At 40.1% G+C, this 15322-nt stretch overlaps 1 protein-coding gene across 2 annotated transcripts in view; it reads left to right on the top strand.

The window, feature by feature from the left end:
- Nucleotides 1–255: 255 nt before the first annotated feature.
- The window catches only part of UPF2 (UPF2 regulator of nonsense mediated mRNA decay), a 105726-nt gene continuing 90659 nt past the window's right edge, over nucleotides 256–15322 (top strand). The window contains exons 1-3 of one of the 2 annotated variants that reach the window (XM_039246008.1): nucleotides 256–504; nucleotides 6335–6714; nucleotides 10768–11547. In XM_039246008.1, coding sequence (XP_039101939.1) covers nucleotides 6353–6714; nucleotides 10768–11547 — 1142 coding nt within the window. In that variant the 5' untranslated portion in view covers nucleotides 256–504; nucleotides 6335–6352. Of the gene's footprint in view, nucleotides 505–659; nucleotides 735–6334; nucleotides 6715–10767; nucleotides 11548–15322 lie in introns of those variants that run through there. The other variant, XM_039246007.1, reaches the window with a different exon arrangement.

Here is a 15322-nt window from a genome sequence, read left to right as displayed (position 1 = left end):
ACTACCTAAATCTTCAACCTCAACCCTTGAATTAGTCCAATCAAACTTTCCCTTCTTAGACCTCTCCCTTACGTTCGCTCCAGGAAACTCCCCTGAGGATCACGTGGCCAAACTTGTCCTTAATGGCGCTCCGTAATTCTACTGTTCCACCGCCCTTCCTTACCTCCTGTTAGCCCCGCCCCACCCCATTCTCGCTTCCCCCAACCTCCCCCGGCAGTCCTTGCGCCTGCGCATCTCTAATTCAGGCGCTTTCCCTTTCCAGGCGACCAATCCACTTCCTGCCTTCGGTCCTTGTAACACTCCTTCCCTCGGCTGGGGACCTGGCTTGAGGTGCTGGTTTGTCGCCTGTGTGAAAAACTCGCTTGTCTCATCTAGTAGACAGTTTGAACTAGCCGCTTTGTGCGTCGCACATATCTGAGCCTTCGCTCGCGATCCGCCACCACAGCGTCAAGCCGAGGACGTCGTTATGCCTGCGGAAGGGAAGCCCGGACAGTTTTCGATCAGGCAAGTGCGCGGACGGCTCTTTCCTTTCCCCCTCCCTCCGCCCCGCCCCCACTCGCAGCCGGGCCGCGCTGGTGAGTGGCGGGCGGGAGGGCCGGCGGGCGGAGGGAGGAGGGGGAGCTGAGGGAAGGCGGGCCCTCCGCTGCGAGATAGGTGGGGGGAGGGGAGGGGAGAGCCCGAGCGCTGGAGTTGGTGCTGGGAAACCCGGGGCTAATGTTGACAACAGGCTCGAGGTGAGTCCCGGGGAACCTCCTTCCCCAACGCTCCAACGATCGGGAGGAAGCGGGGCTGGGGGGCACCGGCCTGGACTCCTACTTCCCGAGGGACCCAAGAGGCGACTCCGCACCCCAGCGCTCCGGGGGCGGCGAGCAGTACACGGACCGCAGCTCCGGCGTCGTCCTCCTCAGACCCCTCTCCCGGAGGCTCCCATCACCGCGGGCGCCCCCGGCCCGGGGCCGGCATGAGGGGCGGCCGAGGGGGTGTCTACCCTCCATGCCCGGGCTGGGCCTCGGGGCTGAAGGCGGGGAGCCTCCTGTGGCGGGGTGAAGGTGTTTGGGGGTGTGGAGAAGCGCGAGGGGAGGTTGGGGAGAGCTCTTCGGGAGCCGGGAGGGAAGCGAGGGCGAGGAAGTGGGGAGGGTGCGTGTGTGGGAGGATGCGGAGTAGGGAGACCAGCCGGAGAGTCCCGGTCTCCGGCGGTGAGGGAGTGTGGAGTGAGAAGTTAGGGTTGGGGCGAGGAGGGTCCGCGAAGGTGACCGTGGCCACCGGTAGGAAGGGGAGTTGTGGCGGGGAAGCGTGTTGGGTATGGGAATGTGCCGCGGGAGCGGGGGTTTGTGGGAGATGTGTGTGCAGGGGAAGGGGCTTGGCGTGTTTGGGGAGGGTGGGCATGGGTTATTGGCTTTACTTCTGTTTAGTCACAGAGACTGAGGGTTCTTCGCTTGCCTTCATCCCAAGCCTCCTAGTACTTACTCTCGTTGGCACTCCTGAACCAAGCCGATCATCCCAGGGTATTTCTTTGGCCATCGGGTTGGCCAAGCAGAGCCAGCTTAGGATCTTGGGGGGACACTCTGAACCCGACCACCTGCCCTCTTGCTCTTCGGGGACCCGTATGTAGGGATGACGCCGACCAAAGTAAAACTATCACTCACCCTTCGGGTTTATCATAGTTTTTAGGTGTTTATAAGGACTGTACAACTCCTCGAGGAAACCGGTTTTGAACTCTGGTGAAATTTGGAAAAACTTTGAATGAGTCCTTGGTAGGAAGGACGTTTTGTAAAGCCAGAGACTGGGAGACAATGCCCCGGTGCGATTCTGCCCAGAGAACATCTTGAGTGAGACAGAATTAAAAGATAAAACAGCATTGTCTTACTCTGGAGTATTTTCAGAGCCGTCCGATTGTGATTTCATACATAGTCCATATGGTACTTTGCTAAAGAAATATCTTTAAAAAGGAAACTTCTCTGCACTCTGTCCCCCAGTACACTCATTCCATTGGTACCTGTTTTACTGACTGATAAAGTAGTTCACTTTTGTTTTTTTTTGGACTTCGGGAGTATTTTTAGAAAACCAAATAAAATATACAACCCAAGACCCTGGACTCTACCTGGGGAGCTGAGAAGGTGGTGTTAAAGCATGGTTTCCGTTTAAGGACTGTCGGTTATTGTACTCAGTAATTTGTAAGAGCTAATCCTATTCCAATTAAAAGTTCACTTGTATTTAACTTGATTATTTTGAAGTTCAGTCTATTTAAAATTTTAGTTTCTTCTTGAACCTTTTTGAAGCACTTCAGATACAACATTTGGCTGTTTATTAAAACGTGGGTTTATCAAAATAATTGAAAGAAGTTTTGGCATTTCACTAGAACAGTTTAATTGACAGTACAAATGTGTACTGATCTAAATTATGTTGCTTGTAAATTTGGCTTTTAAAATCTTCAGTCAGGGTATATTATACAGTGGAGAAGAGCACTGGACAGTGAGCCTTGACTCAGCCACTACACTAGTGTAATTGGTTGGGTGGGTCACTCTTCTGCTGTGGGGTCAGAGTAAAAATTGAGAATTGGAGTAGGTAAAATCTAGTAGTCCTAACCCTAAAAACTCCCGTCTTCCAACGAACTTTTCAGTGTTCTGTGTTAAAGAATGAACATTTAGGGGCGCCTGGGTGGCTTAGTCGGTTAAGCGTCCGACTTTCCTTAGGTCATGATCTCGCGGTTCGTGGGTTCGAGCCCCGTGTCGGGCTCTGTGCTGACTGCCAGCTCAGAGCCTGGAGCCTGTTTCAGTCTGTGACTCCCTCTCTCTCTGACCCTCCCCTGCTCACGCTATCTCTCTCTCTCTCTCTCTCCTAGAAATAAATAAAACATTAAAAAAAAAAAAAGAACATTTATTGAATGCCTTCTGGATGATTGCTACTCTGTTGGTAGTTCAGGGATTCTCTGAGAGGTAGCAGTGCCTCCATTTTCTCAGTTTTCTTGGAGAAGTTGCCCAGTTCCCATAGCTAGCAGGTTGCAGTGTAAACATCTGTCTGATTTCAAAGCCTTATATTATTGTCACGTGTTGCATTGCTGTCTTTACGAGAGCCTTTACATTTCCGTCACCTTTTTTTGTTCACTAAAATTTAGTTCTAGGTGTACTTTGGGTATGTTTGTCGTACAGAGATGAGGGGATTCGAAGACTGTATCAGTGCCAAGACTTAAGATTGTCTTATTGAGAATCTATTTTATCATGCTGTAGAGCAGAACTAATTCGTGAGTGCCTACCTCAGTTTGATATAGTAGTCACTTATATATTTATTGAATAAATGAATATGGTAGAGTCACAAAAATTTAGAAGATTCTGTTAAGCTAATAAATGATCCTTTATGAATTTGTCAGATTCTAAGTGAATTTCTTAATGTTTTTATAGAACTTATATCTAATTTTACCTTGATAAATGAGACATTACTTGTAAATTTTGATGCCGTTCTTTTTATTGTCTGTAGTTCCTTGTATCACTGGAATGTCGCTTGTTGATACTTCATTTCAGAAAATACAAACTCTATAAGCAGTATTATATTTTGCATATAATGACAAATATCCCTAAATAAGATTGTACTGCTACCTTAGGAATTAGCTTATCCCTGTATGCTTTCGCTAGTATCTGCCAAAAGTTAGAAACATAATATAAAAGCTGCTGTCAGGGACTCTTTCTATTGAAATACGTAATTGTACGATTTGTCTTAGTCACTATCTGTGATCAAGTGTTCCACTTCACAGTTTGGTTCTTAATAAGTTTAGTTGAGAGTATGGGTTCAAATTCCCGCTCTGTCACTAGCTGTGGAGGCCTTGGTCAAGTTACTTGGTAAAGTCTCAGTTTACTCATTTATAAAATAGGGAAAATAATACCTCATAAAGATTTTAGTATTAAATGAGATTTGTATGTAAGATGTTCACTGTGGTGTCATTGAGTGGTAGCTAGGAATATTCTCTTTTAAAAGTTTGTTTGCTTTAGGGCATGGTATTTTCGCATTAAAGGTGGGTATTTGAACCTGCATAAGCTATACTTCCCAGATAGCATAAATGTTAATGGCTACCTTGCCAGCAAATAAGTAATTATGCTGTTTCGTATTTTAATGATTGCCTAAACGGGATTAACAGCTTTTTTTTTCTTCTGAGTTATACCAATGAGGTTAACTAAAGCCTTTGGGTGCTCATGTGGATGAAGAATCAAAGAGAAAAAGGGGAAGAGTTAGTTGAGAGAAGATATAGTGTTGAATGTGCCTCCAAAAATTACATTATGTGCTTTTATCGGCTGAGGTTTTCTTTCTATGATGACATTTTCTTGGAGTGCTGAAATAAATGCGTGTGTGTTTATAAAATAAATATTATTGCAAATGTTTTGTTTGCTAGTCTAGTTTTTACTGCTGTAGCTTAAAATTTGTATTTGTAAATAATAAGACTACTGTGTATATCATTAGCTTTTAATAAACCTAGGCAGTTTAAATAATTTAATTCTCTATTTCTTAAATAGAAACTATTTTGATGCAATTTCAGATGATTTAGGACTTAAAACATGAATTGCTGTCCATTAAAGAAATTACATTAGAACACTAGTTCTAAGTAGAGAAAATTTATTTTTTGAAAGGAAAAATGCTGAATTTTTCTGGGAAATACAGTGTTTTGTTCTACAGTTTTATTTCCAGTGAACTGTATAGACTGTACTATAGACTAATGTTACCCAATAGAACTTAATGTGATAATTAAAATGTTCTGTATCTGCACTGTCTGATGTGGTAGCCACCAGCCGTGTGGAAGTGAGTACTTGAAATATGGGTAGTGACTGAATTTCAAACTCTTAATTAATTTGCATGTAAGTAACTACTTGGCTAGTATAGTGGTTCTTAACTGGTGGTGATTTTGCTCCCAGGAGGTGTTTGTCAATATGTGGAGTAATTTTTGGTTGTCAAAACTGGGGAGATACTGCCTGCACCTCTTTAGTAGACAAGGCAGGGATGCTGCTAAAGTTCATGTAGTGCACAAAATAGTGTCAGCACCCATCTCTCAAACAAAAGCCCCAAAGAATTATCTTGCCCAAAATGTCAGTAGTGCTGAGGCTAAGAAACCCTGGGCTGGTGGCTAATGTATTGACAGATACAGAATAAAATATACAGATTTTATAATCATCCTTATGTTGATGTATAGATTAATTTTGATTCATACTAATGATAAGATTAAAAGTCTAATGTAATTTGAGATAGTTGATGATTTCTGTATTTGAAAGTTTGATAAGGTTAAGAACGATGACGTGAAATTTGTGTTTTCTATTTTGTCTGTTCATTTATAGATGGCAACTCATTTATGTTCCAGCTTAGATACTTCCATTGCATGTTGTATGAAATAATGTCAGCAGCATCTCCTAACAGAAAGCAAAATGTTGGGATTAAAACTGATTCAGGGGTGCCTAGGTAGTTCATTCAGTTAAGCATCTCTTTTTTTTAATGTTTATTTTTGAGAGAGCACGAGGAAGGAGGGGCAGAGAGAGAGGGCAACAGAGGATCCGAAGCCGGCTCAGTGTTGACAGCACCGGGCTTGATGTGTGGGGCTCAAACTCTGGAATCAGGAGATCGTGACCGGAGGCGGAATCAGATGCTTAATGCTTAACTGACTGAGCCACCCAGGTGCCCCAGGGGCCTGATTCTTGATTCCAGCTCAGGTCGTGAGTTCTAGCCCTGAAATTGGGTTCCACATTGGGTGTGAAGCCTACTTAAAAAAGAAAAAAAAACAACAACACTGATTCAAAATATTCTCAGATACATGCCGAAGTATTTATGATTAAGTGCTATGTTTTATAGTTGATAATGGTTGAATTTGGGAGGTTGGTGATATTGTGCTCTCTACTTTTGTGTTATTTTTCCTTGAGAAAGAGTAAAAAAAGGGGTGCCTGGGTGTCTTAGTCGGTTAAGCATCCGACTTCAGCTAAGTCATGATCTTGTAGTTTGTGAGTTTGAGCCCCACATTGGGCTCTGTGCTGACAGCTCAGAGCCTGGAGCCTGCTTCGGATTCTATGTCTCCCGGACCCTCCCCTGATCATGTTCTGTCTCTCAAAAAAATAAATGTTAAAAATTTAAAAAAAAGAAAGTAAAAAAAAAATACTTAGGCATAGCTAATAATGATAGAATGTGGAATGTGACCAGGAAATTATTTTATCACAGAAATAGTATTTATTTTGCATGCATTTATTTAATCTCTCACAACAGTGCATTAGTATGTTCTGTTTAAAAAACAGTGTCACGTTACTAAAAAAAATATAGTCACTGCAGCTACACTACTACAAAGAATACTAACATTCTTTTACTCTTACAGATTGTTCTGGGTAACATAATGCCAGCTGAGCGTAAAAAGCCAGCAAATATGGAAGAAAAAGAAACTTTACTAAACAACAAGGAAAAGGACTGCAGTGAAAGGCGGCCAGTGAGCAGCAGGGAGAAACCAAAAGAGGAGATCAAGCTTACTGCCAAGAAGGAGGTTATTAAGGTCCCTGAAGATAAAAAGAAGAAACTGGAAGAAGATAAGAGAAAAAAAGAAGACAAAGAACGAAAGAAAAAAGAAGAAGAAAAGGTGAAGGCAGAGGAAGAATTAAAGAAAAAAGAGGAAGAAGAAAAAAAGAAACATGAAGAGGAAGAGAAAAAGAAGCAAGAAGAACAGGCAAAACGTCAGCAAGAAGAAGAAGCTGCCCAGTTGAAGTAAGAATATTTATTTCATTTATTGATGAGAAGGAATGGGAAGAATCAGATGTTGGGAAAACAATGATTATTTGAAATCGGACTTCTGAGTTGCAGTTCCTTGAGAGTTGGGAGTATCTTAAGTTACTGGTTAGTTTCACTGACTAGAAGCATGCTTATGATACTTTAATTCTTCCAATTAAATAATAGGAATCTTTAATATATATTTTTTGAGAGGTAGGGTAATCTGGATTTTTTTTTTTTTAATATTTTTTAGAGGTGGGGAGAGAAAGAGTACAAGTGAGGGAGGGGCAAAGAGAGGGGGAGACAGAGGATCCCAAAGCAGGCTCTGTGCTGACTGCAGAAAGCCCAGAGAACCCGATGTGGAGCTCGAACTCCTGAACCACGAGACCATGACCTGAGCTGAAGTCGGATGCTTAACTGACTGAGCCACCCAGGCACTTCTGGATTGTTTTGATTTTTAATATAGCTTTTTTTTTTTTTCATGGTCTCTGTTTTTTGGTTTTTTTTGTAATGTTTATTTATTTTTGAGAGAGATGAAGACAGAATCAAGCAGGCTCCAGGCTCTGAGCTGTCCGCACAGAGCTGTCAGCACAGGGCTCAAACTCACAAGAATTGTGAGATCATGAGCTGAGCCAGTGTCAGACGCTTAACCAACTAAACCACTCAGGTGCCCCTCATAGTGTCTGTTTTAAGTTGAGAATCTTTAATTCTTAATGGCTGTTTGCAGAATTCTTACTTTGTGCTGGGCGCTACAAAGTGTATCAGCACATATCCTAAAGGCAGTCGTAATGAATAGATTTTATGATCCTCATTTGACAGATTAATAAAATGAAGCTTGAAAAGGTTACATAACTTGCATAAAGTCCTGATAAACAGTGGAGCTGCTAGGTTTTTTTGAATGTAGCCAATTTTATTTATTAAAATTTTTTTAACGTTTTATTTATTTTTGAGAGAGAGACAGCATGAGCAGGGAAGGTTCAGAGAGAGAGGGAGCTACAGAATCTGAAACAGGCTCCAGGCTCTGAGCTAGCTGTCAGCACAGAGCCCGACGCGGGGCTCGAACCCACGAACTGCGAGATCATGACCTGAGCCGAAGTCGGACGCTTAACGGACTGAGCCACCCAGGCGCCCCTGAATGTAGCCAACTTTAAAACTTTGGTCTTTTGAAACAGTTTTGTAGTACCTCCCGTTCTTCATCTAAATCTATTTTTAACCTTGTAAATCAATGCAATAGTGTAATGAACTGGCAAAGAACAAGGTAGTCCTCACAGGAAAACTACCAAGATGTAGCAAAAATGGCAGCTGTTGAGTAGCAGGGATTCTTCTCTTCACATAAATTTGAAAAGCTGTTTGTAAACATGAATTTTCATAGATCTCTAGAACAGCTCAACCACCTACTTTCCTACCAAAGTTTTTTAGCACCTCTATTTTTAATGAGGTAGTAGAGCCTTAGGTCTGGAAGACAGTAGTAGTGGCCAGTTTGGATATTCAGAGCCATGATTCTTGAAAGCTTCTTATATTTTACTTAAAAAATTAACAAGGAGCTGTGGACTGCACAGAATGAGGCAGGTATAAAATGAGAGTGCTGTAAAGTATGAGTGTAAAAAGAGCACTGGGTTTTGAAGACTCATGAAAAACAGAATGTAATGTATTTCACTGCTATTTTATGTTCATTACATGTTGAAATGGAAGTATTTTATTTTAGATCTATTGAGCTAAAAATATGTTCAAATTAATTTTAAAAATTCACAAGGATATTCAATTTCACTGTTACTTTGCTCCTCCCTCTACTCTCCTATAGAAAGCAAACAAAACAGCCACCAAAACCCCAAATTTTTATTGGGAAAAACTCAAACATATTAAAAAAATAGGATAGAATAATGAATCAGTCCTCCCAAGCCCCCCAGCCACTCCATCTACCCAGCATCAACTACCCACTTTTTCCCTCTGGAATATTCTCTTTTTTAAGATTTTTTTTTTAAATGTTTTATTTATTTCTGAGAGAGAGACACACACACACACATACACACAGTGTGAGCAGGGGAGGGTCAGAGAGAGAGGGAGACACAGAATCCAAAGACAGGCTCTAGGCTCTGAGCTAGCTGTCAGCACAGCCCGACGTGGGGCTTGAACCCACAAACCTTGAGATCATGACCTGAGCCGAAGTCGGACGCTTAACTGTCTGAGCCACCCAGGCGCCCCTCCCCTGAAATAATTTAAAGCATTATTATTTCACTGGTAAATGTTTGATTTATATATGTATATATTTTAACTTTTTAAAAAGTTTATTTATTTTGAGAGAGAATGAGCCAGGGAGGAGCAGAGAGAGAGAGAGAGAGAGAGAGAATCTCAAGCAGGCTCTGAATTGTCAGTGTAGAGCCTAGTGCGGGGCTTGAGCTCACAAACCTGGGACGTCATGATCTCAGCCAAAACCAAGAGTCAGACTGAGCCACGTAGTCACCCCTCATTTATGTATCTTAAACTGTTTTTATTGCAGATGAAAATGGACTTAATGTTTTTGCTTATTTATTTATTTGTTTTGAGAGAGTAAGAGTGTGAGCATGGAAGGGGCAGAGAGAGGGAATCCCAAGCAGGCTCCGCACTGTCAGTGTGAGAGCCCCATATAGGGCCCCATCTCACAAACTGTGAGATCATAACCTGAGCTGAAATCAAGAGTGGATGCTTAACCAACTGAGCCACCCAGGCGCCCCATGAGTTATTTTCTTAAAGTGCATTCTCACTGCTGATCTTGTATTTGTGTTTGGCTGGAAGACTTCAGAGAGATAACTCAAATGTCCGTGTTCACAGTGGTGGATGCAATTCCCTGTTAACATATCGTGGCTTTTAGTGGAAAAATGACAGAAGGGTTGTTCAGGGATGGTTATCTCAGAAAGATGAAAATCTGCTTTGTTAGAAATTTATATTTTAAAGTTATATTTTGGTAACTCAGAGGCCTCAATGTCAGATTGTCCCTACCCTCTCACTGTTGCCCAAGTTATTCTACTACTTCTGCAATTTAAACATGTTCTTGTAATTGTTTTTTTGTGTTTTTGTTTTTTTTCAGAGTAAACTGTTAGCCTTTTATTAAAGGAGTTTTAGTTTATAGTTATCTTCTGGTTCCTTTCCAGATTTTCTTAATTACACTCGAATTTTAAGACCCAAATCAAGAAAAGTACTTTATTAATGCTAAAGTATGGAAAAATGGTACTTAACATATTAAATCATTTTTAACGCATTATTTTACAAACGTTATTCTTTAAAGTAGTCTTTGTGGACTTTTTTTTTCCCCTATAGTACCAATGCTTTTATCTGTTTTAGGTTTTATGTCCTTCTGAGGCATTTTATATTTTTCATACTCGCATCATGTATTTAATCCATTTATTTTTTTCACCCTTATTGCGGTAGAATTGACAAATAAAAGTGTTTTATCCATGTAGTTTGCCTGTTGGCAGAATGATATTTACTCTAGTTATTCAAAATGCTCCATTCTATCAGATTTGATATTTTCTTTTTTAATGTTTTATTTCTGAGAAAGAGAGAGAGACCCTGTGAGCAGGGGAGAGTCAGAGAGAGAGGAAGATACAGAATCAGAAACAGGCTCCAGGCTCTGAGCTAGCTGTCAGCACAGAGCCTGCCGCAGGGCTCGAACCCACGAATTGTGAGATCATGACCTGAGCCGAAGTCAGACGCTTAACTGACTGAGCCACCCAGGCGCCCTACATTTGATATTTTCAGTGTACTGAGTTCTCATTATCTTAAGTCATTAATAAAATGTCTTTAAAATTAGGAAAAGGGGCACCTATCTGGCTCAGTCACTAGAGCATGCACGGGGTTTTGAGTTTGATCCCCACACTGGGTATGGAGGTAACTTAAAAGGATCTTTAAAAAAAAATAGGAAAAAGGGCCTTTTGCATGGTTTGTTCCTTTTGGATGCTGGTACTTACATGATTTTACTTCTTCATTTGCTTTTGCTCTTAGGAAATTCGGCAGTGATGCTTCAAAATATACAAGTTGTTTTATTTACTTACTTTTTTATTTACTTTTATATAGAGAGAAAGAAGAATCCCTTCAGCTTCATCAAGAAGCTTGGGAACGACATCAGTTAAGGAAGGAACTTCGTAGCAAAAACCAAAATGCTCCAGACAACCGACCAGAGGAAAATTTCTTCAGCCGACTAGACTCAAGCTTGAAGAAAAATACCGCTTTTGTGAAGAAATTAAAAACTATTACAGAACAACAGAGAGACTCCTTGTCCCACGATTTTAATGGCCTAAATTTGAGCAAATATATTGCAGAAGCTGTAGCTTCTATTGTGGAAGCAAAGCTGAAAATATCTGATGTGAATTGTGCTGTGCACTTGTGCTCTCTCTTTCACCAGCGTTATGCCGACTTTGCTCCTTCACTTCTTCAGGTTTGGAAAAAGCATTTTGAAGCGAGGAAAGAAGAGAAAACCCCTAACATTACCAAGTTAAGAACTGATTTGCGTTTCATTGCAGAATTGACAATAGTTGGGATTTTCACTGACAAGGAAGGTCTATCCTTAATCTATGAACAGCTAAAAAATATTATTAATGCTGATCGGGAATCCCATACTCATGTTTCTGTGGTGATTAGTTTTTGTCGACACTGTGGAGATGATATTGCTGGACTTGTACCCCGGAAAGTGAAGAGCGCTGCAGAGAAGTTTAATTTGAGTTTCCCTCCTAGTGAGATAATTAGTCCAGAGAAGCAACAACCTTTCCAGAATCTTTTAAAAGAATACTTTACATCTTTGACCAAACACCTGAAAAGGGACCACAGGGAGCTTCAGAATACTGAGAGGCAAAACAGGTGATTTTCATATTTCTCAGAATTGAGAATTTATTTTGGAGCCCATACTTAAAAATCTTTTAAAGTCTTCATGCCCCTGAAAGAACTTGTGGAGAAGGGCCCATTGCAGGTGATTTCTTAATGGTTCCAGGAGAATTTTCACAGTGTAACAGTTTAAGTACTCATGTGTAAATAGGAGTCTATCTTAGATTTTGTTTCTGAATTTAAAACAAACCTGGGAAGTATATGGTGATTTTTTACTTTGTGGATGTGTTTTCTTCCTTAGAAAACTCCTTAATGTTGAGGGATGCATTTTCTTTTTGTCACTTTAACTTACCTGCTGTTATTTTTGTGTGTTTTGTTGTGCCCTGTCTATGAAAGGTTTGCTTTCATTGTTTTTGTATCTTAATTCGTTGATGTCACTACCGATACTTGCTCTTTGTGGAAAACAAGTCATTATTTTAGATCGGAGTCTATATTTTAGATCAGAAATTTGGAAAATAGTGCAACAAATTAGATGTGAAAAAAAATTCTTAAATGCTACTATTTAGAGTGCACCTATAAGTAGTCTTTCTACTGGGAACATTCATTTAAAATTCTGAGGGAATAATGTATGTGCCTGAGGTAATTAGTGAGGGTACCTGGAAGAGGGAAACTAGAAGTTGATGTAAGTTGGTGGCACTAGGTCACCTTTTATGGAGGGTGGATTTGGAGAGCTGAGGGAGTACAGAAAGGAGGCAACAGCAGTAGGGTTTGACTGAATACTTTGTACCTATTTAAAGTGCATGGTTGAGAGTCTGAAATGGTTGTTTTTCAGGAATTAGTATGGGAGAGGATATTTTTCTATTTTCCTAAGGTCCTTCCACAGTTGGGAAGGACCTACTAATTTAAGTAGTTAACCACTAGAAGGTGATTGACTTAACTAGAAGACTGGTAGTATCTGCCCATAGTACAGTTAGGTCTGGGTCAGGATAGGTTCAGAGACTGTATGGCTTAACCCTGGTGGTTGAGGATCATTCAAGGGGCAAGAGTTTAAGATGGCAATGGTGTTCTCAAAGTTTCTTAAAAAATATCTATCTGTATATAGATATATATAGATATTGTTTCGTGCTTTTGATAATGAGGACTGTTTTAAATTTTGAATAGGCAGAATAGGCAACGTCAGGCTAGATTTATATAGTCAGTAATGAGTTTAAAAGGAAAACAGTGGTCCTCTATTAATAATTCTCATGTATTTAAAATCTTAATTAGGGCTTTCATAGTGTTTTGTCATTTTCCTAGCCCTTTTCTTTTTCCCATGTGTTCTACCTAAACATCACAACTGATTTTGTAAGGTATGCTTTGAAAACTTTTTATTGGCTACTTTAAGGGTTTTGTGTGTGTGTTTATTTTTGATTGGCCTCTCAGAACCTTAGAGGATAGAGTCTACAATGATTTAATCTAATCACCCAGTGCAGGAATCCATTTTATAGATTATCTGACAGATAAAGTATTCTTCCTTTGGAAACCTCTCAAAGCCAGTTCAGTGTTAGACACACCTACTTACTAGAAATTCAAGCTGAAAGTTAACTCTCCATAAAATGGTTCCCTTTGATTTACTTTTTTCTGGTTCAGATGGCATAAAGCTGCCGAAAGTGGGAGTCCGTAAACTGTTTACCTGTTCACAATGAATTAAGTCTAAAAACAGATGAAGCATTTAGACATCTTTATAGCAGTTTTCAATAGTTGTGGTATCGTTCCTGTATTTTATAAAAGCCTCTGAGGTAATTAGAAAAAAATAATTCTTTTACCATAGTTTGAGAAGCACTGACATGGGACATGTCTCCGCTTTCATACCCATGATAATATCTCAGATATTTGCAGACTGCCAGGATGTTTCCCTTTCATCTTCTCAAGGCTAAATACCTCCTGTTCTTTCAGTTTGTTCCATGATTTCGACATGACTATCCTTAGGACATTCGTTTTGAATGCATTTTTTTCCTGCCTGTAGCCTAAAATTCCATTAGTTTTTATAGCTACTTTGTCATTCTTTTGACTGTTAGGCTTGTATATGCCTAAAGACTAATTTTTCAAATGAACTGCTGCCAAATCAGTTCTTCACCTTGAACTAGTGGAAATAATCTTTTAAACCTGAATGCAGACTTCTCTCTTTTAACTTTATTTAGGTATTTTTGGCATATTATTTTAGCCTAATGATAATATTGAATATTGATTATTATTAATATATTAACAGTTTATACTAGGAAGTACTTCTGTTCGTGTTCAGCTTTGATAAGCAGACCTATTATTATTATTCAAGTCACTGGTATAAATTTTGAACAGGAAATAGTGTTAAGAGCATGGTTTTGTGGCCTTTCCCTACAAACTTTTACTCATTTTTTTTTTTTAATGTTTTATTTATTTCTGAGAGAGAGAGAGAGAGAGAGCATGAGCAGGGGAGGGTCGGAGAGAGAGGGAGACACAGAATCCGAAACAGGCTCCAGGCTCTGAGCTAGTTGTCAGCACAAAGCCTGATGCGGGGCTCGAACCCACGAACCGTGAGAACATGACCTGAGCCGAAGTCGGACGCTCAACCGACTGAGCCACCCAGGCGCCCCAAACTTTTACTTATTTCAATAGGGAACTGTTAGCCTGTGGTTATTAGAGGAGGTTATTTATCTCGTAGAAATTGACCTTGCCATCGTAGCAGTCATTTTATCATGATTTACTGTCTTCTTAAATGGAGTAATTTGGGAGATGGGAAAATCTTAATCACGATATAGAAAATAATTGGTATATGACTTAATAAATAACTCATCCCTAGGACAGCTTCAATTTAAGGAGCCTCTGTAGTGAAGATTTGAATACCTGACTGACCCAGATGACATGAAGAATGGATTAGTGCAGTGTCCTTTGCCTAGTATTAGTACATTATAGGGTACTATAAAAATGATCAGTTTCCCAAAGTTTCCCCCTCCCAGTCATTATCCAGTAGATGTTTTGAGGTTTTTCTAATCATGGGAATAAATCAGGGAAAGTAATTTTTCCCAGTAAGATTTCTCTTAGGCATGGTAATGCTGGAACTGTAAGTGCCGAGCAAGCAAATATTTAAGACTCCCGTGTAGTTAAATCACTTTTAAGTCTTTATTCAGTATTTAATAATGACAGTTTAAAAAACGTCAAATCCATTGTATTTTTAGTCTATGAATCCTAAATGCTTTTGGTCATTTTAATTGACTTGGAAGATGGCATTGTTTTTAAAGGTTGTGAAGTCTTTGTCTATACTCTTTAAAAAAAATTTTTTTTTTTAATGTTTATTTATTTTTGAGAGAGAGAGAGCATGAATGAAGGAAGGGCAGAGAGAGCGGGAGACACAGAATCTGAAGCAGGCTCTAGACTCTGAGTTGTCAGCACAGAGCCTGATGTGGGGCTTGAACTCATGAACTGTGAGGTCATGACCTGAGCCAAAGCCGGATGCTTATCTGACTGAGCCACCCAGGTGCTCCTATACTCCTGAAATTCTATACTTAAGAATTCTTTCAAGCAATTAAAAAAAAAATAGGATAATAAAATCTCTGGTATTTTCTTAAAAGACGTGAATGAATGAAGACCGAGACTGCACAAGACCTTTTGAGTCCTAACTGTTCCTTTCTCATGTTTTCTGGGCTGATACCATAGGTATTCCATAGCTAGTTCTGTTTTTAAGCCCCTGAGGGATTTACAGTTATAAGCAGGTAAAATATCTGGCCCTAGGGTTTGGTGACTTCTAATAAATTTGAACTTAGAAGGTTTTTGTACTTAAAGCAATTTTTAAAAT

The sequence above is a fragment of the Hyaena hyaena genome, unplaced genomic scaffold (assembly GCF_003009895.1).
Source record: "Hyaena hyaena isolate Hyena2069 unplaced genomic scaffold, ASM300989v1 scaffold_276, whole genome shotgun sequence".
Classification (NCBI taxonomy): domain Eukaryota; kingdom Metazoa; phylum Chordata; class Mammalia; order Carnivora; family Hyaenidae; genus Hyaena; species Hyaena hyaena.
Note: the sequence above shows the minus strand (reverse complement) of the source record. Positions and strands in the feature narration are given on the sequence as shown.